Genomic DNA, 25,294 nt, shown 5'->3' with positions numbered 1-25,294 from the left:
CATTTCAAGTCGTCAGTGACATACACTCTGAGGAACTTGAAGCTTTTCACACTCTCCACTGCAGCCCCGTTGATGTGGATAGGGGCGTGCTCTCTCTGCTGTCTCCTGTCGCCCACAATCATCTCCTTCATTTTGTTGACATTGAGGGAGAGGTTATTTTCCTGGCACCACTCAGCCAGGGCTCTCGCTATCTCGTCATTGATGGTAATCAGGCCTACCACTGTTATGTCATCAGAAAACTTGATGATTGAGTTTGACCTGTGGCCACGCAGTCATGGGTGAACAGGGAGTACAGGAGGGGGTTGAGTGTTTATACTGTGCGCGTGTGTGTGTGTGTGTGCATATTGTACAATCACAATAGGATCGCTGACTCTGGAAATTGTGTTTCGTTGAATCCTTCTGTGTCAGCAGCCACAGGTCTTCCCCATACCGCTCTCTAAACTTCTACTACATACTATAGATTACATACATTCAAAAAGAAAAGCGGAGGAAAATCACATTTGACCTGAAGGAAACCAACTGTTGTAAAATTGCTAAGGAATTCCTTTAGACCATGACTAAAGGTTGAACATATATACCAATTAGTACAAAGTCAGATCTCAGTGTGGCCTAGGTTTTTTGTCTGTCAGTCCGTCTTTCTCTTTCTATAGATTAATATCAAGGCTCCTTGTGAGTGAACTGAATGTCTTCGCCTTTCTCTCTCTCCCCTCCATTCCTCAGCTCAGAATGTATCAGTCTTCCACGCTCTGCTCTAATAGAGAGGGAGAGCGTGAGAGAGGATAAGAGAGATAAAGGAGAGAAGGAGAGAGAGGGGGGAAGAGAGAAGAGATCGAGGAAGAAGAGAGGGAGGGAGAGATAGGGAGAAGAGCGAGAGGGAGAAATAGGGAGGAGAGAGAGAGAGAGACAGAGAGAGACAGAGAGAGACAGAGAGAGGATAAATGTTTGGCCTCTGAGCACAGACAATACAGGCCGAACTCTGCTGTACGAGTGTGGCAAACTAATTTTGCCAAGCAGAGGGACACACATAGACACACAAAAGGCCATGCAAGGCTGTTGAGGCTCCAAGGTCATGTTGACATAGAGATACATACCTGACATGCTCACAATTCACAGTTCCCCCAGGCAAGCTAACTAACCCTACAGTACAACAAGGTTCCATTCAAACCAACACAATACTAATCCACTGGGCTTTCAACTAGCTGCTGCCTTTGTAGTCTATTCACCCCATTCACACTACATTACCCATGATTCACTGCTGTTGGGCTCTCTACAGGAATCCCTTCTTGTACTACTCACTATGCACATCCTAATCCCATGTTACTGGACCCACCCATAACCGCGGCCATACTCTGGACCTGGACATTACCAAAGGGCTTTCTATTGACATATCCTCTATTGTTGATGTTGCTTTATCTAATCACCACTGTGTATTTTTTACTACCTTGTACAGGGTAATACTGAACGCATTATTAAGAAGCACTATATCTTACCTCTGAAGTTGCTACAGATTTTATTGAGTGTATGAACAATACTCCACCACCTATTCTGCCTTCCTCGTGAGGATTTAGTTGATAACATTAATAGCAAATTGAAGGGTAACCATTGATGCCACAGCTCCAGTAAAGTTGAAAAAGGCCACATCCAAACAGAGAACCCCTTGGATGATCGAGGAGAAATTGCAGAAAGGCAGAGCGGAAGTGGAGAAAGTCAAAAGTGGCAGGTCCATTAAGAAAATTCTGAGAGAGCAACTTGGCATATATAACAAGGCAATTAGAAATGCCAGACGGGCTCGAAGTTGATCGCTAATAAATCAGAATAATCTGAGTGCGTGCTTCGATCATTAATGGCCTGATAAATCCTACCCCTGCAAACCTACGTGAACTTTTCACGACATCTAAATGTGATGAGTTTGAGGCATATTTCAGAGATAATATAAAAAACATTAGGCTGGGTATCAGTCAAGCAAGACATGATGAGAAGTTTGATGGTATGTGCCCTAGCCTATCACGTGAAGGCACTATGGAGTTATTTCCCCTGGTTGACACAGAATTGCTCAGGAAAGTGATATCACAACTTAAGCCTTCTACCTCCCTCCTTGAGATCCTACTTCCGCCACCTTCTTCAAAACAGTTGTGAATTGCATATCTGATGAAGTACGAGCTATTGTTAAATCACTCCCTGTTCACAGGCACTTTCCCAGCTGCAAAAACAACTGCTATGGTGAAACCCCTTCGGAAGAAAAGTCATCTTGATTCTTCAGCAATTACCAAACGTCCATTCTTACAAAATAATTTCTCCAGGATGTTGCCTAAGTGCAGACTGTATTTTTGAAAAATTCCAATCTGGTTTTCGGGCACACCACAGCATAGACAAACTCTCAAACTCTCGACCTTACTGAAAGTGGTAAACGATCTTAGCGCCAACACAGATGCCAAACAGCTCTCTGATCTTGTACTCTTGGATTTAAGTGCTGCATTCGACACTTGACCATGATGTCCTTCTGGACAGACTGGAGAGGTGGGTCCAGTTGGTTCAGAACCTATTTAACCGGCTGAGAGTTTGTCACCCTTAGAGAACATAACTCAGAGAAAATACAAATCACATGTGTCGTTCCACAAGGTTACATTTTGGGTCTGGTACTGTTCAGTTTATATATATATATATATATATATATATATATAGCATTGATTTTTACTGCTACGCAGACGATACACAACTTTACAATTCTGTGTCACTACAGGATTTTAGCTCCCCGGATAAATTAGACTGTATTAGTGATTTAAATACTTGGACGGCTCACAACTTCCTCCAGCTAAATCAAGACCAAGGTACTTATTGTTGGAGCCAAAGCACAGAAAGAATCTGGCCACACATCGTAACTCACAGGCAATAAAGATAAAACACAAGGTAAAAAAACCGAGGTGTTATTTTAGATTCTGAACTAAATTTCAAATCACACATTAGGAATGTTAACAAAATTGCTTTTTACCACCTGAGGAACATTGCCAAGTTGCGGACATTTCTCTCTCAGGTTGATACAGAGACTCATCCAGCTTTTATTACCAGCAGGCTTGACTACTGTAATGCTCTCCTGTCTGGTCTATCCAGGAAAGCCATTGGTCAACTGCAAAACATACAGAATGTTGCAGCACGGGTACTTTCCAAGACCAGATGGAGAGCACACTACACCGGTTTTAAGGTCTCTGCACTGGCTGCCTGTGAGTTTCAGAATTAATTTTATGCCAAGAGTGTGCAAATCTGTCATCAAGGCAAAGGGTGGCTACTTTGAAGTATCTCAAACATAAAACATATTTTGATTTGTTTATCACTTTTTTGGTTACTACATGATTCCATGTGTGTTATGTCAGAGTTTTAATGTCTTCACTATTATTCTACAATGTAGAAAATAGCAAAAATAAAGAAAAACCCTGGAAGGAGTAGGTCTGTCCAAACTTTTGACTGGTACTGTATATATACAGTTGAAGTCGGAAGTTTACATACACTTAAGTTGGAGTCATTAAAACTCGTTTTTCAGCTACTCCACACATTTCTAGTTAACAAACTACAGTTTTGGCATGTTGGTTAGGACATCTACTTTGTGCATGACAGAGTAATTTTTCCAACAATTGTTTACAGACAGATTATTTCACTTATAATTCCCTGTATCACAATTCCAGTGGGTTAGAAGTTTACATACAATAAGTTAACTGTGCCTTTAAACAGCTTGGGAAATTCCGTAAAATAATGTTATGGCTTTAGAAGCTTCTGATAGGCTAATTGACATCATTTGAGTCAATTGGAGGTGTACCTGTGGATGTATTTCAAGGTCTACCTTCAAACTCAGTGCCTCTTTGCTTGACATCATGGGAAAATCAAAAGAAATCAGCCAAGACCTCAGAAAAAAAATTGTAGAACTCCACAAGTCTGGTTCATCCTTGGGAGCAATTTCTTGATTTGCAAGCCGAAGAACACCATTCCAACCGTGAAGCACGGGGGTGGGCAGCATCATGTTGTGGGGGTGCTTTGCTGCAGGAGGGACTGGTGCACTTCACAAAATAGATGGCATCATGAGGATGGAAAATGATGTGGATATATTGAAGCAACATCTCAAGACATCAGTCAGGAAGTTAAAGCTTGGTTGCAAATGGGTCTTCCAAATTGACAATGACCCCAACCATACTTCCAAAGTTGTGGCAAAATGGCTTAAGGACAACAAAGTCAAGGTATTGGAGTGTCCATCACAAAGCCCTGACCCCAATCCTATAGAAAATGTGTGGTCAGAACTGAACAAGCGTGTGCGAGCAAGGAGGCCTACAAACCTGACTCAGTTACACCAGCTCTGTCAGGAGGAATAGGCCAAAATTCACCCAACTTATTGTGGGAAGCTTGTGGAAGGCTACCCGAAACGTTTGACCCAAGTTACACAAGGGTTAAATGTCAGGAATTGTGAAAAACTGAGTTTAAATGTATTTGGCTAAGGTGTATGTAAACTTCAGACTTCAACTGTATATTTTTTCATTGCAGGAGGGGATAGCATACACAGATGTTTTAGCTTTCTAGCCTTCGTCAATGCGTAGGTACAACTCTTTAATTCAAAACAACATTTACAGGGAACACAGGTGAACAACCGATGACCAGCAGCTGCTTCTAATCAGGGTTCCCACTCTTCTGCCAATAAGGGATGTGGCTTCTGGTCTACCTGTACACATATTGATGATTTTAGAAGGCAGGATAATTATCATTTCAAATGGTTTCCCTGTCCAGATCTGTCTACACATGTACGATATCCAGACAACGCGTGCACGACTACCCCTGGAGGTGGTCAGGGAGATCTGATCACAATCAGATCACAATGCATCTTTTAATCCTCTACACCGGTCTAAAAACGGTGGCCACAATTCAGAATGTGGACAAGATCAAGACAAAGGGACATGTTAGGACCAGGTATAAATGGGGCTTTAGACTTCTTTGGATAAACAAAGCCAATGGGTGAGAGGCTGAGCCATGATGACTTATTGGGTATCTGTGGGCTGGAGAGAGGAGGAGGAGATAAAGGGAGGACAGGGAAGAGCGAGAGGGCCGCCGACACCACCTAAGAAGTATGTGAACTACTGTGGCTACTTCTGTGGCAGTCGGGAGCTCTGGAGGACAAGTCTCGTCCTGTTGAGACAGAGAGAAACAGAAGGAAAGAAAGACAGCGGTAACCAGCCAGACTGGGGGAGAGGAGAGGATTACTGGGAAAGTGGAAATTTACAGCACCTGACCGGCTGCCAAATGGTAGTCTACTAAAACACACACACACACACACGCACATTATCCACTGCCATTGAATATAGCCAACAGAACACAATATACAGACACATACATTCATGCTACACACACACACACATATCGTAACTGCTGCTACCAGACTCTTATAATGCTCTGTTTATACACTGCCCCCATCCTCCCCTTCCCCAATACACGTGTAAATATTGGACTATAAGTTGTGCCTTCCTATATTATATTTATGCTAAAAACGTTTATTCTATTCTACTGAGCCATTTACTTTGTGTTCATATTCTTATCTTTTATTATTTCTCATTGTTGTTGCATTGTCGAGAAGGATCCTTCACAGAAGTACTTTGTTGGACGATGTATACCATGCGTACCCCGTACATACGGCTAATAAAACTTGGGCACATAACACACACACACACACAGTTCATTAACATGTTGCTGAATAACTCAGATCACATCCCTTTAACTCGTTTTAGTTTCATTTGCTTTGTATTGACTGCAAAGTGTACACACGCATGCGCACAAACACACGCACACACCTCTTGCATCAGCGAACCAGCCGCGAGACAGCAATAGAGAGGGGAGGGAGGGTGTCATTATTCATCAACAGTGGACTAAGACCCTGTGAAAAGACCGGCTCCTGTTGCTAAGCACCAGATGATCAGGCTGTCTTGCCAAGTAGAGACCACAATGAAGACTCAGTGGCGCGAGAGAGAGAGAGAGAGAGAGAGAGAGAGAGAGAGAGAGAGAGAGAGAGAGAGAGAGAGAGAGAGAGAGAGAGAGAGAGAGAGAGAGAACACCCCTCCAAAACTTCATCAGGACTTAACAGAGTGGGAATTTAGAAACACACACTCGCATGCACAAACTCACTCTCTCTCAGCAGATCTCTCTCATTCACTCACTCTGTCTACCCTGTTTCTCTCCCTCCAGTTTCACTTTCTCAGAAGTCAGCGGAGAGGCTTAAGTTATATCAGCAACCAACGTGGCAGAGTAAAGACGCACGACAATAAGGCTTCTCACAATTGATTTGTCTTCTCTTAAACTCAAGTCAAGGACATTTACACAGGAAAGGCTACCCAGCAGGATCATTCACTCACACACTGCAAACAAAGACAGCAAACCACTCCACCCAAACATTACACACTTCACACTACCCTCTCCAAACACATACACACCACACCACACACCTTGCAAAGATGTAACTAAAGGAGTGAAGACAAAAGAAAATAACTAGTCAAAGGTGCGCAAAAGAAAATGGAAGTGTCGCTCACCAAGTAGTATCACAGTAAAGGAGTGTGTGGTCTGTCGGGTGTGTGCGCGTTGAGCTGGATGAAACGCTGACTAGGGAGAGGAGTTCCCTACTGTTCCATAGTGCTGGCTGTAGGTCAGGTCATGTGACTCAGCAGCCACCCTGCATAGTTCAACAGGGGCATGTAGGAGCGGGTAGATCCCTGCCTACTTCTCCCTCTTTCTCTGTTTACTCTGTTCAGGTCCTCTCTCTCGTACCTTTCTTCTCTCTTCAGGAATATTTACCTCAAATCTCTGCCTCTCTCTCTTTTCACATTTTTCCCCACACTCTCTCCATGTCTCTTTCTAATTCGCTTTCTCTCGATCAAACTACTTTTCTTCACTATCTACCTTCCCTTTTCTCCCTTTCTCTCACTACTTGCATTCGTCAGTTAAACAGTTTGTCAGCCTTTTAATCTACGCCTCCGCTGGTTGCTTACCTGTGTAGCAGTTGATCTATGTGCATGGGTCTACACATGCATATTACGTGTGTGTGTGCGTGCACAAGTGTGTGTACCTTAGCAGGCGTTAACCATGCGCTCCATTCTTGAGCAGTACAGTCAGCAACAAGGACTTAAGGCTCGCACTCTCTTTTAGGGACCACCTGCTGTAGACGTCTGAGAGCCGACATTTTTCACGAGTCCATTTGTAAAATCGGTGCGCACTCAGTTCGCAAATTACGTTCAGAGTTGCTAAGAACTCTCGGCCAGCTAACGCTGTTGGTGTGTGAATGCGGCAGGGAGCCTAGCGGTTAAGAGCTTGGGGCCAGTAACCGAAAGGTTGGTGGTTCGAATCCCCGAGCCGACTAGGTGAAAAATCTGTTTGGGAAACTCTCCCCTAATTGCTCCTGTAAGTCACTCAGGATAAGAGTGTCTGCGAAATGACTAAAATGTCAAAGTAAAAATTGTGCCCTTACTGTATCCATCGAAAATATTTGCAGCACCCCCACCCGCAAACTCATTTTAAAGTGAACCTGAATGTCAAAGTTCAAACCTGAGGTCAAAGGTCAGTCTTTAAAGTGTTGGTAGTGGCACCCTGCAGGGATCTATAGGGGATCTGAGAACCTCAGGACATCCCATGGCTAATCTGTTCCCACGATAATTATGTCACACACCCATCGCACCCATCGCACACACACACAACCTTCACACACACACACACAGTGTTCCGTTCAGGTGGGTGCTACATACAGTTGAAGTCGGAAGTTTACATGAAAAAGATAATGACTCCAACCTAAGTGTTTCAACCACTCCACAAATGTCTTGTTAACAAACTATTGTTTTGGCAAGTCGGTTAGGACATCTACTTTGTGCATGACAAGTAATTTTCCAACAATTGTTTACAGATTATTTCACTTAATCACAATTCCAGTGGGTCAGAAGTTTACATACACTAAGTTGACTGTGCCTTTAAACAGCTTGGAAAATGCCAGAAAATGAAGTCATGGCTTTAGAAGCTTCTGATAGGCTAATTTACATCATTTGAGTCAATTGGAGGTGTACCTGTGGATGTATTTCAAGGCCTACCTTCAAACTCAGTGCCTCTTTGCTTGACATCATGGGAAAATCAAAATAAATCAGCCAAGACCTCAGAAAAGAAATGGTGGACCTCCACAAGTCTGGTTCATCCTTGGGAGAAATTTCCAAACGCCTGAAGGTACCACCTTCATCTGTACAAACATTAGTACACAAGTATAAACACCATGGGACCACGCAGCCGTCATACTGCTCAGGAAGGAGACGTGTCCGGTCTCCTAGAGATGAACGTACTTTGGTGCGAAAAGTGTAAATCAATCCCAGAACAACGGCAAAGAACCTTCTGAAGATGCTGGAGGAAACAGGTACAAAAGTATCTACATCCACAGTAACACGAGTCCTATATCAACATAACCTGAAAAGCCGCTCAGCAAAAAAGAAGCCACTGCTCCAAAACCTCCATAAAAAAAGCCAGACTACGGTTTGCAATTGCACATGGGGACAAAGATTGTACTTTTTGGAGAAATGTCCTCAAGTCTGAACTGTTTGGCCATAAAGACCATCGTTATGTTTGGAGGAAAAAGGGGGAGGCTTGCAAGCCAAAGAACACCATTCCAACCGTGAACCACGGGGGTGGCAGCATCATGTTGTGGGGGTGCTTTGCTGCAGGAGGGTCTGGTGCAATTCACAAAATAGATGGCATCATGAGGCAGGAAAATTCTGTGGATATATTGAAGCAACATCTCAAGACATCAGTCAGGAAGTTAAAGCTTTGTCGCAAATGGGTCTTCCAAATGGACAATGACCCCAAGCATACTTCCAAAGTTGTGGCAAAATGGCTTAAGGACAACAAAGTCAAGGTATTGGAGTGGCCATCACAAAGCCCTGACCTCAATCCTATAGAAAATATGTGGGCAGAACTGAAAAAGCGTGTGCGAGCAAGGAGGCCTACAAACCTGACTCAGTTACACCAGCTCTGTCAGGAGGAATGGGCCAAAATTCACGCAACTTATTGTGGGAACCTTGTGGAAGGCTACCCGAAACGTTTGACCCAAGTTCAACAATTTAAAGGCAATGCTACCAAATACTAATTGAGTGTATGTAAACTTCTGACCCACTGGGAATGTGATGAAAGAAATAAAAGCTGAAATAAATAATTATCTCTACTATTATTCTGACATTTCACATTCTTAAAATAAAGTGGTGATCCTAACTGACCGAAGACAGGGAATTTTTACTATGATTAAATGTCAGGAATTGTGAAAAACTGAGTTTAAATGTATTTGGCTAAGGGGTATGTAAACTTTCGACTTCAACTGTATACTGATTGTTGCATAGACATGTCATGAATAGAACTGACATGATTCCTTAACTCTACATGTCAAGAGAGGCATGTCTGTTCTGCTCAATATATTTCTGAACATTCCACAGTGCGGTACCTCACTGAATGTGTGACAGACACAGGTGCCAAACCAAAACGAGTGGCAATGAGGTAGGGGCTGAGCTCTCGTCAAAAGGAAGCGTTTCGTTAGGTTTATAACAGCACAGAGAACATTTGCCATCACACACAATGAGAGACCGTTCTGATTGTTGCGCTGATATATAGCTTTTTGCCATTCTCAGTGCAGGAAGTACATGTAGCCCTGAAATCCTGAAATTAGAGAAAGCCTGCAGGTCCAGATCTTTTGGATCCCTGCTTTTTAAATCTGGCAGCTGGTTTCATAGCTAAACCACTTAAATATCTGTTCAATCTAACTCTGGAATGTAATGAAATTCCAAAGATCTGGAAATCAGCATTTGTCCTACCACTTTTAAAAGGGGGAGATCCAACTCTTTAAATAATTATAGTCCAATCTCAAAGCTGTCACCCCTGGTGAAAATACTTGAAACCCTTGTGAGTGAACAGCTAAAATAGTTTTTATACACCAACTCTATTTCATCAATGTACCAATCGGGCTTCAGGAAGAAGCATAGCACAATTACAGCAGCCATGAAGGTTTTAAATGATATCACTGAAGCACTTGACAAAAAACAGCACTGTGTCTCACTTTTTATTGATCTCTCTAAGGCTTTTGATACCGTTGATCATGCTATACTAAGGCAGAGATTGTTGAGTGTAGTGCAGTTGCATGGTTTGCTAACTATCTGTCTGATAGAACTCAGTGCACTCAATTTGATGGGCTCCTGTCTGTTAAATGTTCTGTCTGTAATGGTGTGCCCCTGGGCTCTGTACTTGGTCCCCTCTTATTCACTATTTATATAATAATTTAGACAAAAATGTGCAAAATGCGCATCTTCACTTTTATGCTGATGATACTGTTATTTATTGTTGTGCCTCGTCTCTCACAAAAGCTTTCCAGGACTTGCAAATGGCTTTTTATACTGTTCAACATACCTTGTGTCAATTGAAGCTTATACTCAATAGTGACAAAACTAAAGTAATTGTGTTTTCTAAACAAAGAAATAGATCTCTGAACCTTTCACCTATTACTACCTGTCAGGGCAATGAGATTGAGACTGTAACCTCATAAATATCTTGGAATTTTAATTGATGATGGCCTCTCTTTAAATTGCATATTAAACTTACAAAAAAATGTATGCTGAAGTTGGGATTTTATTTTCGAAATAAGACCTGTTTTTGTTTTGAAGCCAGGAGGAGGCTATTATCAGCTACATGTATGCCTTTACTAGACTATGGGGATATTTAATATATGAACGCTTCCGCTCAGTGTTTGAGATCAATTGACACCCTTTACCATGGCACATTGAGATTTATTTTAAACTGCAAAACCCTTACGCACCACTGCACTTTATATACCAGGGTTGGATGGCCTTCTCTAGTCACTCGTAGGCTCAGTCACTGGAATACTTTTATTTACAAAGCCATTTTGGGTTTACTACCATTATATTTGGGCTTTTTTATTGTTCAGAAATATGATGGGTACTCTTTTCTTTCACAGGACTTTATCTTGCTAACTGTTCCAAATGTCCGAACTGAATTTGGTAAAAGGGCTTTTATGTACTCCGCGACATCGGCTTGGAACGCCTTACAAAATACTTTTAAACTGGAAGAACTCGTCCCGATTGGTGCTTTTAAATCACCGATGAAGGATTTTGAGGCTGATTCCCTTACCGGTCAATGTTTTTAATTTGCCGTTTTATGATTTTGTTATACTCTTGTGAATTCTATGGTTCTTACTGGATTACTTGTACTTTTTCATGTGGTCTGTCTGTAATTGTGTAATGACTTGGTGCTGCCTATCTTGACCAGGACGCTCTTGAAAATGATATTTCAAATCTCAACGTGCCCTTCCTGGTTAAATAAAGGTTAAATAAAAAAAGAAATAGTGCTCTAGGGAAAATGTAATTACAGGGGAGGGGTGGAGGATTCGGTGTAACGGGACACCCTATATTTTCATGTTGGAACTCGCCCCAAACCATTGTGGTAGTGAGTAAGTGATTGAGTGAGTGTGAGCCAGACTGTGCATCTCTATTCTCCTCTACTATGTCTCTCAATGTTAAGGCTGCCTTCCTAGCTGAACCGACAAGCACAGCTGAACACACACACACAGTACATCATTCATTGACACACACACAAACTTCTGCCCCGAACCTCACACATCTGTCAAAGGATCATTACTAGAGTAGCGCGTTTTGGAATGACAGAGATATACACACACACACACCTCTCCCACTGTCCAATTTCCACCATAAACACAGGGTTAATTTCCACCCCTCCCTCCAAAACAACAGAAGTTCTGTCACAACCCCTCATTAAGAAAGAAGAAGCAGACACTTCAACGCTTCCTTCCCCTCTTGCTGGGAATGTCTGTATGTGTGTGTGTGTGTGTGTGTGTGTGTGTGTCTTTCCCTTGTCTCGTATATACTAGGACTAGGTTACTCCAGAGAAGAGACAGAAGATAAGGCAGTCTTGTCCCATATAATACAGAACTTCAGTCAACATTAAAGTTGTATCTCAATAATCAAAAGTGTTCTTCTCTCCTCATCGCAGTCTATAAATAGGAAAGGAGACCATGAGACGAGACTATTGAGACGCAGCCAGCCCCACGTTGGGGGTCTCTAGTGCTCCAGACGGGTATACACAATAATCATATCAACAGACAAATCCACTTCCTGTTTACACTACTGCTTAGTTATGGAAGGATTAATGAAAGAGAGAGAGAGAGAAAAAAGGGAGTGATAGCGGGGGACCGGGAAGAGAAAATGAGCATATCATGAAAAAGAGTGAGAGAAAAAGATTGAATACTTAGTGGCTTCAGAAAGTATTCATACCCCTTGACTTATTCCACATTTTGTTGTGTTACGGCCTTGAATTCAAAATGAATTAAGTATTTCTCTCACCCATCTACACACAATACCCCATATTGACAAAGTGAAAACATGTATTATTTGTGTGTGCAAATTTATTGAAAATTAAATACAGAAATGTCTCATTTACATTCACACTCCTGAGTCAACACATGTTAGAATCACACTTGGCAGCGATTACAGCTGTGAGTCTTTCTGGGTAAGTCTAAGAGCTTTGTACACCTGGATGGTACAATATTTGCACATGATTATTTTTTTAATTCTTCAAGCTCTGTCAAGTTGGTTGTTGATCATTGCGAGACAGCCATTTTGAAGGCATGCCATAGATTTTCAAGCCGATTTAAGTCAAAACTGTAACTAGGCCACCCAAGAACATCTTGGTAAGCAAGTCCAGTGTAGATTTGGCCTTGTTTTTTTTACACTATTGTCCTGCTGAAAGGGGAATTGGTCTCCCAGTGTCTGTTGGAAAGCAGACAATCAGGTATTCCTCTAGGATTTTGCCTGTGCTTAGTGTTATTCCGTTTCTTTTTATCCTAAAAAAAACTCCCTAGTCCACCCAAATGACAAGGATACCCATAACATGATGCAGCCACCACCATGCTTGAAAATATGAAAAAGTGGTACTCGGTGATGTGTTGGATTTGCCCCAAACATACCGCTTTGTATTCAGGACATGAAGTACATTTCTTTGACACATTTGTTGCAGTTTTACTTTAGCGTCTTACTGCAAAAAAGGATGCATGTTTTGGAATATTTTTTACTCTGTACATGGTTCCTTCGTTTCACTCTGTCATTTAGGTTAGTATTGTGGAGTAGCTACAATGTTGTTGATCCATCCTCAGTTTTATCCTATCACAGCCATTAAACTCTAACTGTTTTAAAGTCACCATTGGCCTCATACAAGCCCTTTCCAAACAATGCAGAGTTAAAAAGTAAGAAAAATATCAAATAAATAGCAAATATTGCTCAGCTCTCCATTTCCTGTAGTCCACAATCAGCTCCTTTGTCTTGCTGACGTTAAGGGAGGGGTTGTTGTCCTGGCACCATATTGCCAGGTCTCTGACCTCCTGCCTATAGGCTGTCTCATTGTAGTCTGTGATCAGGCCTACCGCCGTCGGCAAACTTAATGGTGTTTGAGTCGTAGGTGAACAGGGAGTACAGGAGAGGACAAAGCACACGCCCCTCAGGGGACCCTGAGTTGAGGCAGATATGCTGTTGCCTACCCTCACCAGCTGGGGGCGGCCCGTCAGGAAGTACAGGATCCAGTTGCAGAGGGAGGTGTTTAATTCCAGGGTCCTTCGCTTAGTGATGAGCTTCGAGGGCACTATGGTGTTGAATGGTGCGTTGCATTCAATTAACAGCATTCTCGTGTGAGTGTGAGTGTGTGTGTGTGTGTGTGTGTGTGTGTGTGTGTGTGTGTGTGTGTGTGTGTGTGTGTGAGTGAGTGAGTGAGTGAGTGAGTGAGTGAGTGAGTGAGTGAGTGAGTGAGTGAGTGAGTGAGTGAGTGAGTGAGTGAGTGAGTGAGTGAGTGAGTGAGTGAGTGAGTGAGTGAGTCAGTGTGAGAGAGACCGGCTCTGAGGACAAGCCCATTTATCTCATCTCATCAAGAGAAATATTCAACTCGCCAAGATTCTGTCTCCTCTAACCCTGTCTCTATGGAAACTTGCGTGTGTGTGTATCCTATCAGCCTGAGATTTCTCCCTTAGTCTCTCTCTTTTCTGTTGAAATATGCAGAGAAACAGTAAGAACAGACCACATCCCTAAACACACAGAACATTTCCTCAAACACTATTCCGATCGGCTCCAACGCATGCTTTTACTTCACTTTTTTGTTTGACTTGCTGGAGCAAATCAATTCAACATGAATAGAAAAACATTTACATCTAAGGCAGCTTCTCCCCGTCCCACCCAGTATAAGTCATGTCCTCCTCATCCCTACCAAACTCCCTTCTAAGCCCCCTCCTCCTTAGGGAGCAAGCCGCTGTGCTCTGCTCTCCTCTAAACTCCTTCCCCTCTCCTTACCTCTTCTCTCCCTTCCCTCTTCTCTGTTTCTGATGGAGGGAGTGTCTGAAAGCAATTGAGTTCAGTCACAGACAGGGAGAGAGTCAGAGGAAGGAGTGGTCTTGTAAGGACAATGTGTGTGTGTTATCTAATCATTTAAGTAGGCAGCAATCTATGACTACCATAGCCCACTTCCTTTCTGTAGCACACCTGAGGGGCTTAGAGACGTACTCTTTCCCAATAACTAACTATTTCCCAACAAACCTTACACACGATGACTGTGTGTGTGTGTGTGTGTGTGTGTGTGTGTGTGTGTGTGTGTGTGTGTGTGTGTGTGTGTGTGTGTGTGTGTGTGTGTGTGTGTGTGTATACACTCACTGGGTGACTGGGGTCGGGATGACGACTCATTGTGCCGTTCCTCTGCGTTTAGGGAGGGAAGATCACAAGATGACGCCCCCATGCTCACAGAGCTCTTCCCTGATTGTGTGGTCCAGACTGAGCCTGGTTCTGATTGGGTCCAGCTGCTCTCTGAGGGCGGGACGGCGCTCCAGAAACTGGCCGTGGCACAGACGCTGTGTCTAGAAGTACCTGACAAAGAGGCAGAGACAAGTGGTTACACACACTATCATAAACACTATACTTAATTTTTTTTTTTACCACATAAATCAATCAATGTATACGAGAGTCATTCAACCCCCTTTGTTGTTGATCATTGGCTGTGGAGTTTTTAATTAACACGTCTGTAATTAATATGGGAGGGCCATGCATGTATCTGTACTTAGTGAACCTACAATAATAATAACTCAATCTACCAGATTTCCTTACAAATACGGATTCATATAAGGGAGATTTCTCATAACAGAAAAAGTTCAGGAAAACATTGTCTGCTTGTTTTAGTCAATTTCAAAATGTAAAAAAAGTCTAAAGATGACCTTTTAACACTACATGCTCCCGAGCCTTCTCACTACTTAGACAAACATAATATTATAGGGCTTCCCTTATGCCCCATTTATGACGGTGCTGACTTTAACCTCCCCACGTCTACCTTTGACTCATTCCTCTCTGCCTCCTTCTTTCCACTCCTCTCCTCTTTTGACCTCACCCTCTCACCTTCCCCCCCTACTCACAAGGCAGGCAATACGCTTGACCTCATCTTTACTAGATGCTGTTCTTCCACTAATCTCATTGCAACTCCCCTCCAAGTCTCCGACCACTACCTTGTATCCTTTTCCCTCTCGCTCTCATCCAACACTTCCCACTCTGCCCCTACTCGGATGGTATCGCGCCGTCCCAAAGTTCGCTCTCTCTCCCCCGCTACTCTCTCCTCTTCCATCCTATCATCTCTTCCCTCTGCTCAAACCTTCTCCAACCTATCTCCTGATTCTGCCTCCTCAACCCTCCTCTCCTCCCTTTCTGCATCCTTTGACTCTCTATGTCCCCTATCCTCCAGGCCGGCTCGGTCCTCCCCTCCTGCTCCGTGGCTCGACGACTCATTGCGAGCTCACAGAACAGGGCTCCGGGCAGCCGAGCGGAAACGAGGGAAAACTCGCCTCCCTACGGACCTGGCATCCTTTCACTCCCTCCTCTCTACATTTTCCTCTTCTGTCTCTGCTGCTAAAGCCACTTTATACCACTCTAAATTCCAAGCATCTGCCTCTAACCCTAGGAAGCTCTTTGCCACCTTCTCCTCCCTCCTGAATCCTCCTCCCCCCTCCCCCCCCTCCTCCCTCTCTGCGGATGACTTCGTCAACCATTTTGAAAAGAAGGTCGACGACATCCGATCCTCGTTTGCTAAGTCAAACGACACCGCTGGTTCTGCTCACACTGCCCTACCCTGTGCTTTGACCTCTTTCTCCCCTCTCTCTCCAGATGAAATCTCGCGTCTTGTGACGGCCGGCCGCCCAACAACCTACCCGCTTGACCCTATTCCCTCCTCTCTTCTCCAGACCATTTCCGGAGACCTCCTCCCTTACCTCACCTCGCTCATCAGCTCATCCTTGACCGCTGGCTACGTCCCTTCCGTCTTCAAGAGAGCGAGAGTTGCACCCCTTCTGAAAAAACCTACACTCGATCCCTCCGATGTCAACAACTACAGACCAGTATCCCTTCTTTCTTTTCTCTCCAAAACTCTTGAACGTGCCGTCCTTGGCCAGCTCTCCTGCTATCTCTCTCAGAATGACCTTCTTGATCCAAATCAGTCAGGTTTCAAGACTAGTCATTCAACTGAGACTGCTCTTCTCTGTGTCACGGAGGCGCTCCGCACTGCTAAAGCTAACTCTCTCTCCTCTGCTCTCATCCTTCTAGACCTATCGGCTGCCTTTGATACTGTGAACCATCAGATCCTCCTCTCCACCCTCTCCGAGTTGGGCATCTCCGGCGCGGCCCACGCTTGGATTGCGTCCTACCTGACAGGTCGCTCCTACCAGGTGGCGTGGCGAGAATCTGTCTCCGCACCACGTGCTCTCACCACTGGTGTCCCCCAGGGCTCTGTTCTAGGCCCTCTCCTATTCTCGCTATACACCAAGTCACTTGGCTCTGTCATATCCTCACATGGTCTCTCCTATCATTGCTATGCAGACGACACACAATTAATATTCTGCTTTCCCCCTTCTGATAACCAGGTGGCGAATCGCATCTCTGCATGTCTGGCAGACATATCAGTGTGGATGACGGATCACCACCTCAAGCTGAACCTCGGCAAGACGGAGCTGCTCTTCCTCCCGGGGAAGGACTGCCCGTTCCATGATCTCGCCATCACGGTTGACAACTCCATTGTGTCCTCCTCCCAGAGTGCTAAGAACCTTGGCGTGATCCTGGACAACACCCTGTCGTTCTCAACTAACATCAAGGCGGTGACCCGTTCCTGTAGGTTCATGCTCTACAACATTCGCAGAGTACGACCCTGCCTCACACAGGAAGCGGCGCAGGTCCTAATCCAGGCACTTGTCATCTCCCGTCTGGATTACTGCAACTCGCTGTTGGCTGGGCTCCCTGCCTGTGCCATTAAACCCCTACAACTCATCCAGAACGCCGCAGCCCGTCTGGTGTTCAACCTTCCCAAGTTCTCTCACGTCACCCCACTCCTCCGCTCTCTCCACTGGCTTCCAGTTGAAGCTCGCATCCGCTACAAGACCATGGTGCTTGCCTACGGAGCTGTGAGGGGAACGGCACCTCCGTACCTTCAGGCTCTGATCAGGCCCGACACCCAAACAAGGGCACTGCGTTCATCCACCTCTGGCCTGCTCGCCTCCCTACCTCTGAGGAAGTACAGTTCCCGCTCAGCCCAGTCAAAACTGTTCGCTGCTCTGGCACCCCAATGGTGGAACAAACTCCCTCACGACGCCAGGTCAGCGGAGTCAATCACCACCTTCCGGAGACACCTGAAACCCCACCTCTTTAAGGAATACCTAGGATAGGATAAAGTAATCCTTCTAACCCCCCCCCCCCCCCCCCCCTTAAAAGATTTAGATGCACTATTGTAAAGTGGTTGTTCCACTGGATATCATAAGGTGAATGAACCAATTTGTAAGTCGCTCTGGATAAGAGCGTCTGCTAAATGACTTAAATGTAAATGTAAATGTGTCTGTCAGCGTAGTGTCCAGAGCATGGAGGCGCTACCAGGAGACAGGCCAGTACATCAGGAGACGTGGAGGAGGCCATAGGAGGGCAACAACCCAGGAGCAGGACCGCTACCTCCGCCTTTGTGCAAGGAGGAGCACTGCCAGAGCCCTGCAAAATGACCTCCAGCAGGCCACAAATGTGCATGTGTCTGCTCAAACGGTCAGAAACAGACTCCATGAGGGTGGTATGAGGGCCCGACGTCCACAGGTGGGGGTTGTGCTTACAGCCCAACACCGTGCAGGACGTTTGGCATTTGCCAGAGAACACCAAGATTGGCAAATTCGCCACTGGCGCCCTGTGCTCTTCACAGATGAAAGCAGGTTCACACGCACATGTGACAGACGTGACAGAGTCTGGAGACGCCGTGGAGAACGTTCTGCTGCCTGCAACATCCTCCAGCATGACCGGTTTGGCGGTGGGTCAGTCATGGTGTGGGGTGGCATTTCTTTGGGGGGCCGCACAGCCCTCCATGTGCTCGCCAGAGGTAGCCTGACTGCCATTAGGTACCGAGATGAGATCCTCAGACCCCTTGTGAGACCATATGCTGGTGCGGTTGACCCTGGGTTCCTCCTAATGCAAGACAATGCTAGACCTCATGTGGCTGGAGTGTGTCAGCAGTTCCTGCAAGAGGAAGGCATTGATGCTATGGACTGGCCTGCCCGTTCCCCAGACCTGAATCCAATTGAGCACATCTGGGACATCATGTCTCGCTCCATCCACCAACGCCACGTTGCACCACAGACTGTCCAGGAGTTGGCGGATGCTTTAGTCCAGGTCTGGGAGGAGATCCCTCAGGAGACCATCCGCCACCTCATCAGGAGCATGCCCAGGCATTGTAGGGAGGTCATACAGGCACGTGGAGGCCACACACACTACATTTGGACTTGTTTTAAGGACATTACATCAAAGTTGGATCAGCCTGTAGTGTGGTTTTCCACTTTAATTTTGAGTGTGACTCCAAATCCAGACCTCCATGGGTTGATAAATTTGATTTCCATTGATCATTTTTGTGTGATTTTGTTGTCAGCACATTCAAGTATTTAAAGAAAAAAGTATTTAATAAGAATATTTCATTCATTCAGATCTAGGATGTGTTATTTTAGTGTTCCCTTTATTGTTTTGAGCAGTGTACATCCACCTGACAGGTGTGGCATTTCAAGTCTTGAGGAGGCGTGCAATTGACATGCTGACTGCAGGAATGTTCACCAGAGCTGCTGCCAGAGAAAATCATTTCAATTTATTTACCATAAGCTGCCTACAACGTCCTTTTAGAGAATTTGGCAGTACGTCCAACCGGACTGACAATCGCAAACCAAGTGTAACAACGCCAGCCCAGGACCTCCACATCCAGCTTCTTCACCGGGGTGATCATCTGAGACCAGACCCCCGGATAACTGTGGGTTTGCACAACCAAGGAATGTCTGCTCAACTGTCAAAAACCGTCTCAGGGAAGCTCATCTGCGTGCTCGTCAACTTCACCGGGGCCATGACCGGACTGCAGTTTGCCGTCATAACTGACTTCAGTGGGCAAATGCTCAAGTTCGCTGGCCACGGGCACACTGGAGAAGTGTGCTCTTCACGGATGAATGCCAGGTTTCAACAGTACCGACCAGACGGCATGCATGGCGTCTTGTGGGCACGCGGATTGCTGATGTCAACGTTGTGTACAGAGTGCCCCATGTTGACGGTGGGGTTATGGTATGGGCGGGCATAAGCTAGGGACAACGAACACAAATGCATTTTATCAATGGCATATTGAATGCACCGAGATACCATGACGACATCCTGAGGCCCATTGTCGTGCCATTCATCCGCCGCCATCACCTCACGTATCAGCATGATAATGCACAGCCTCAAGTCACAAGCAGAGGTACACAATTCCTGGAAGCTGAAAATGTCTCAGTTCTTCCATGGCCTGCATAGTCACCCATTGAGCAATTGTGGGAAGCTCTGGTGCGACAGTGTGTTCCAGTTCCCGCCAATATCCAGCAACTTCACACAGACATTAAAGAGGAGTGGGACAACATTCCACAGGCAATAATCAACAACCTGATCAACTCTATGCGAAGGAGATGTGTTGCACTGTATGAGGCAAATGGTGGTCACACCAGATATTGACTGGTTTTCTGACCAATGCCCCTATTTTTGTTTTTTTTAAGGTATCTGTGACCAACAGATGCATATCTGTATTCCCAGTCATGTGAAATCCATAGATTAGGGCCTAATGAATATATTTCAATTGACTGATTTCCTGAACTGTAAATCTGTAAAATCTTTGAAATTGTTGCGTGTTGCATTTATATTTTTGTTCAGTGTAGAAGGGTGAGTGACAATGTATAAACGATTTCCATGTGCGAACACACACAAGAGACACCCACATTAAACCAACCCCCCCCCCCCCCCCCCCAAGACAACGCTCGTTTGGCTTCAGTCATAGCCGCTGCATTAGGTAATGACCAAGCCCCCCAGAAAATGTTCAGACCTCCATTAACACACGTTTTGTTGGTGTTTCCTTTATTTTGGAAGTTACATGTAGTTGGCTAGTATTCTAATTACCCAATTGGAGTATCTACTCTCTGTTAACCAAGACTTTTACAAATGAGTATGGGGCATAGATACCCCCAATACCAATGACGATTGTCTGCTAGTTTAAATGCAGTTTTGGTCATCAAGAATGAGTTCCATAAACAACCACAAAAAAACTAAAAAAAACTTTGGTGAAAATGTTAAATGTTTTGTTGGAATTACGATTCTGTGATTTTAACGTTGGTCGTGTACACTATACAAAAAAACATGTTTTTCAATTTTCTAAAGGTCAAATATTTGGAGATGTCAATTTCCCTGATTCACCCTTTCCTCCCTTCCCCCATGTGGGTATGTGTGGTACAATGGCTACTTTCCAGCCTTGGTGTGTGTTGGTGCTGACTGTGTCGTGTGTGTTAGTGCATCACTTCAGAGACCAGCAGAGAGAGCAACACATACTGTACACTCCTGGGTGGCAGCCATCGAGCAGGGTGCCATTACCCAGCATACTCTACTGCACTGGATAGACAACAGACGCCTATCTCGGTCTGTCATTTTCAAGGGAGACGCCAGAGGTGAAGAGGAGGAGAGAGTAGAGGAGGGTGGAGAAAGAAGGAAGGCAGCGATAAATACCAGGGAGTAGGATGAGTGAACACAGAGGAAGGTGGAGATGAAGGAGAGCGAAGAGGAGGGAGACATTCGTGGTAAGACAAAGATGACGGGGAGAAACAAAGCAAAAACAACAGAGGAGAAGAAAACAGTGGAGGAGATCAAAGCATGGACGGAGAGAAGAGGTACGGTAGAGAAGAGGTACGGTAGAGAAGAGGGACGGTAGAGAAGAGGGACGGTAGAGAAGAGGTACGGTAGAGAAGAGGGACGGAGAGAAGAGGGACGGTAGAGAAGAGGTACGGTAGAGAAGAGGGACGGAGAGAAGAGGTACGGTAGAGAAGAGGGACGGAGAGAAGAGGGACGGTAGAGAAGAGGTACGGTAGAGAAGAGGTACGGAGAGAAGAGGTACGGTAGAGAAGAGGTACGGTAGAGAAGAGGGACGGTAGAGAAGAGGGACGGTAGAGAAGAGGGACGGTAGAGAAGAGGTACGGTAGAGAAGAGGGACGGAGAGAAGAGGTACGGTAGAGAAGAGGGACGGTAGAGAAGAGGTACGGTAGAGAAGAGGGACGGTAGAGAAGAGGTACGGTAGAGAAGAGGGACGGTAGAGAAGAGGTACGGTAGAGAAGAGGTACGGTAGAGAAGAGGTACGGTAGAGAAGAGGTACGGTAGAGAAGAGGGACGGTAGAGAAGAGGGACGGTAGAGAAGAGGTACGGTAGAGAAGAGGTACGGTAGAGAAGAGGTACGGTAGAGAAGAGGTACGGTAGAGAAGAGGGACGGAGAGAAGAGGTACGGTAGAGAAGAGGGACGGTAGAGAAGAGGGACGGTAGAGAAGAGGGACGGAGAGAAGAGGTACGGTAGAGAAGAGGTACGGTAGAGAAGAGGTACGGTAGAGAAGAGGTACGGTAGAGAAGAGGGACGGTAGAGAAGAGGTACGGTAGAGAAGAGGTACGGTAGAGAAGAGGGACGGTAGAGAAGAGGGACGGAGAGAAGAGGTACGGTAGAGAAGAGGGACGGTAGAGAAGAGGTACGGTAGAGAAGAGGTACGGTAGAGAAGAGGGACGGAGAGAAGAGGTACGGTAGAGAAGAGGTACGGTAGAGAAGAGGGACGGTAGAGAAGAGGTACGGTAGAGAAGAGGTACGGTAGAGAAGAGGTACGGTAGAGAAGAGGTACGGTAGAGAAGAGGTACGGTAGAGAAGAGGGACGGTAGAGAAGAGGGACGGTAGAGAAGAGGGACGGTAGAGAAGAGGGACGGTAGAGAAGAGGTACGGTAGAGAAGAGGGACGGTAGAGAAGAGGTACGGTAGAGAAGAGGTACGGTAGAGAAGAGGTACGGTAGAGAAGAGGTACGGTAGAGAAGAGGGACGGTAGAGAAGAGGTACGGTAGAGAAGAGGGACGGAGAGAAGAGGTACGGTAGAGAAGAGGTACGGTAGAGAAGAGGTACGGTAGAGAAGAGGGACGGTAGAGAAGAGGTACGGTAGAGAAGAGGGACGGAGAGAAGAGGTACGGTAGAGAAGAGGGACGGTAGAGAAGAGGTACGGTAGAGAAGAGGGACGGAGAGAAGAGGTACGGTAGAGAAGAGGGACGGTAGAGAAGAGGTACGGTAGAGAAGAGGTACGGTAGAGAAGAGGGACGGTAGAGAAGAGGGACGGTAGAGAAGAGGGACGGTAGAGAAGAGGTACGGAGAGAAGAGGGACGGAGAGAAGAGGTACGGTAGAGAAGAGGGACGGTAGAGAAGAGGTACGGTAGAGAAGAGGTACGGTAGAGAAGAGGTACGGTAGAGAAGAGGTACGGTAGAGAAGAGGGACGGTAGAGAAGAGGGACGGTAGAGAAGAGGGACGGTAGAGAAGAGGGACGGTAGAGAAGAGGTACGGTAGAGAAGAGGTACGGTAGAGAAGAGGGACGGTAGAGAAGAGGGACGGAGAGAAGAGGTACGGTAGAGAAGAGGTACGGTAGAGAAGAGGTACGGTAGAGAAGAGGGACGGTAGAGAAGAGGTACGGTAGAGAAGAGGTACGGTAGAGAAGAGGTACGGTAGAGAAGAGGTACGGTAGAGAAGAGGTACGGTAGAGAAGAGGTACGGTAGAGAAGAGGTACGGTAGAGAAGAGGTACGGTAGAGAAGAGGGACGGTAGAGAAGAGGTACGGTAGAGAAGAGGTACGGTAGAGAAGAGGGACGGAGAGAAGAGGGACGGTAGAGAAGAGGGACGGTAGAGAAGAGGTACGGTAGAGAAGAGGGACGGAGAGAAGAGGGACGGTAGAGAAGAGGTACGGAGAGAAGAGGTACGGTAGAGAAGAGGGACGGAGAGAAGAGGTACGGTAGAGAAGAGGGACGGTAGAGAAGAGGGACGGAGAGAAGAGGTACGGTAGAGAAGAGGTACGGTAGAGAAGAGGGACGGTAGAGAAGAGGTACGGTAGAGAAGAGGTACGGTAGAGAAGAGGGACGGTAGAGAAGAGGGACGGAGAGAAGAGGTACGGTAGAGAAGAGGTACGGTAGAGAAGAGGGACGGAGAGAAGAGGTACGGTAGAGAAGAGGTACGGTAGAGAAGAGGGACGGAGAGAAGAGGTACGGTAGAGAAGAGGGACGGAGAGAAGAGGGACGGTAGAGAAGAGGGACGGAGAGAAGAGGGACGGTAGAGAAGAGGGACGGAGAGAAGAGGTACGGTAGAGAAGAGGGACGGTAGAGAAGAGGGACGGTAGAGAAGAGGTACGGTAGAGAAGAGGGACGGAGAGAAGAGGGACGGTAGAGAAGAGGTACGGTAGAGAAGAGGGACGGAGAGAAGAGGGACGGTAGAGAAGAGGGACGGTAGAGAAGAGGGACGGAGAGAAGAGGGACGGAGAGAAGAGGGACGGTAGAGAAGAGGGACGGTAGAGAAGAGGGACGGTAGAGAAGAGGGACGGTAGAGAAGAGGGACGGAGAGAAGAGGGACGGTAGAGAAGAGGTACGGTAGAGAAGAGGGACGGTAGAGAAGAGGGACGGTAGAGAAGAGGGACGGTAGAGAAGAGGGACGGAGAGAAGAGGGACGGTAGAGAAGAGGGACGGTAGAGAAGAGGGACGGTAGAGAAGAGGGACGGTAGAGAAGAGGGACGGTAGAGAAGAGGGACGGTAGAGAAGAGGTACGGTAGAGAAGAGGGACGGTAGAGAAGAGGTACGGTAGAGAAGAGGGACGGTAGAGAAGAGGGACGGTAGAGAAGAGGTACGGTAGAGAAGAGGGACGGTAGAGAAGAGGGACGGTAGAGAAGAGTGACGGTAGAGAAGAGGGACGGAGAGAAGAGGTACGGTAGAGAAGAGGGACGGTAGAGAAGAGGGACGGTAGAGAAGAGGGACGGTAGAGAAGAGGGACGGAGAGAAGAGGTACGGTAGAGAAGAGGGACGGTAGAGAAGAGGGACGGTAGAGAAGAGGGACGGTAGAGAAGAGGGACGGTAGAGAAGAGGGACGGTAGAGAAGAGGGACGGTAGAGAAGAGGGACGGTAGAGAAGAGGGACGGTAGAGAAGAGGGACGGAGAGAAGAGGTACGGTAGAGAAGAGGGACGGTAGAGAAGAGGGACGGTAGAGAAGAGGGACGGTAGAGAAGAGGGACGGAGAGAAGAGGTACGGTAGAGAAGAGGGACGGTAGAGAAGAGGTACGGTAGAGAAGAGGTACGGTAGAGAAGAGGGACGGAGAGAAGAGGTACGGTAGAGAAGAGGGACGGTAGAGAAGAGGGACGGTAGAGAAGAGGGACGGTAGAGAAGAGGGACGGAGAGAAGAGGTACGGTAGAGAAGAGGGACGGTAGAGAAGAGGGACGGTAGAGAAGAGGGACGGTAGAGAAGAGGGACGGAGAGAAGAGGGACGGAGAGAAGAGGGACGGTAGAGAAGAGGGACGGTAGAGAAGAGGGACGGTAGAGAAGAGGGACGGTAGAGAAGAGGGACGGTAGAGAAGAGGTACGGTAGAGAAGAGGGACGGTAGAGAAGAGGGACGGTAGAGAAGAGGGACGGTAGAGAAGAGGTACGGTAGAGAAGAGGTACGGAGAGAAGAGGTACGGTAGAGAAGAGGGACGGTAGAGAAGAGGGACGGTAGAGAAGAGGGACGGAGAGAAGAGGGACGGTAGAGAAGAGGGACGGTAGAGAAGAGGGACGGAGAGAAGAGGTACGGTAGAGAAGAGGGACGGTAGAGAAGAGGGACGGTAGAG

General features: G+C 46.3%; 1 protein-coding gene across 3 annotated transcripts in view; it reads right to left on the bottom strand.

Annotated features, from left to right (window-relative positions):
* The window catches only part of ston2 (stonin 2), a 59,721-nt gene that overhangs the window by 15,365 nt on the left and 19,062 nt on the right, over window positions 1–25,294 (bottom strand). For all 3 annotated transcript variants that reach the window (XM_039009905.1, XM_039009906.1, XM_039009907.1), the window contains one exon: window positions 14,751–14,960. In XM_039009905.1, coding sequence (XP_038865833.1) covers window positions 14,751–14,960 — 210 coding nt within the window. The remainder of the gene's footprint in view (window positions 1–14,750; window positions 14,961–25,294) is intronic.

This window comes from Salvelinus namaycush, chromosome 15, assembly GCF_016432855.1.
Source record: "Salvelinus namaycush isolate Seneca chromosome 15, SaNama_1.0, whole genome shotgun sequence".
NCBI lineage: Eukaryota > Metazoa > Chordata > Actinopteri > Salmoniformes > Salmonidae > Salvelinus > Salvelinus namaycush.
This window is presented reverse-complemented; position numbering and strand designations above follow the sequence as displayed.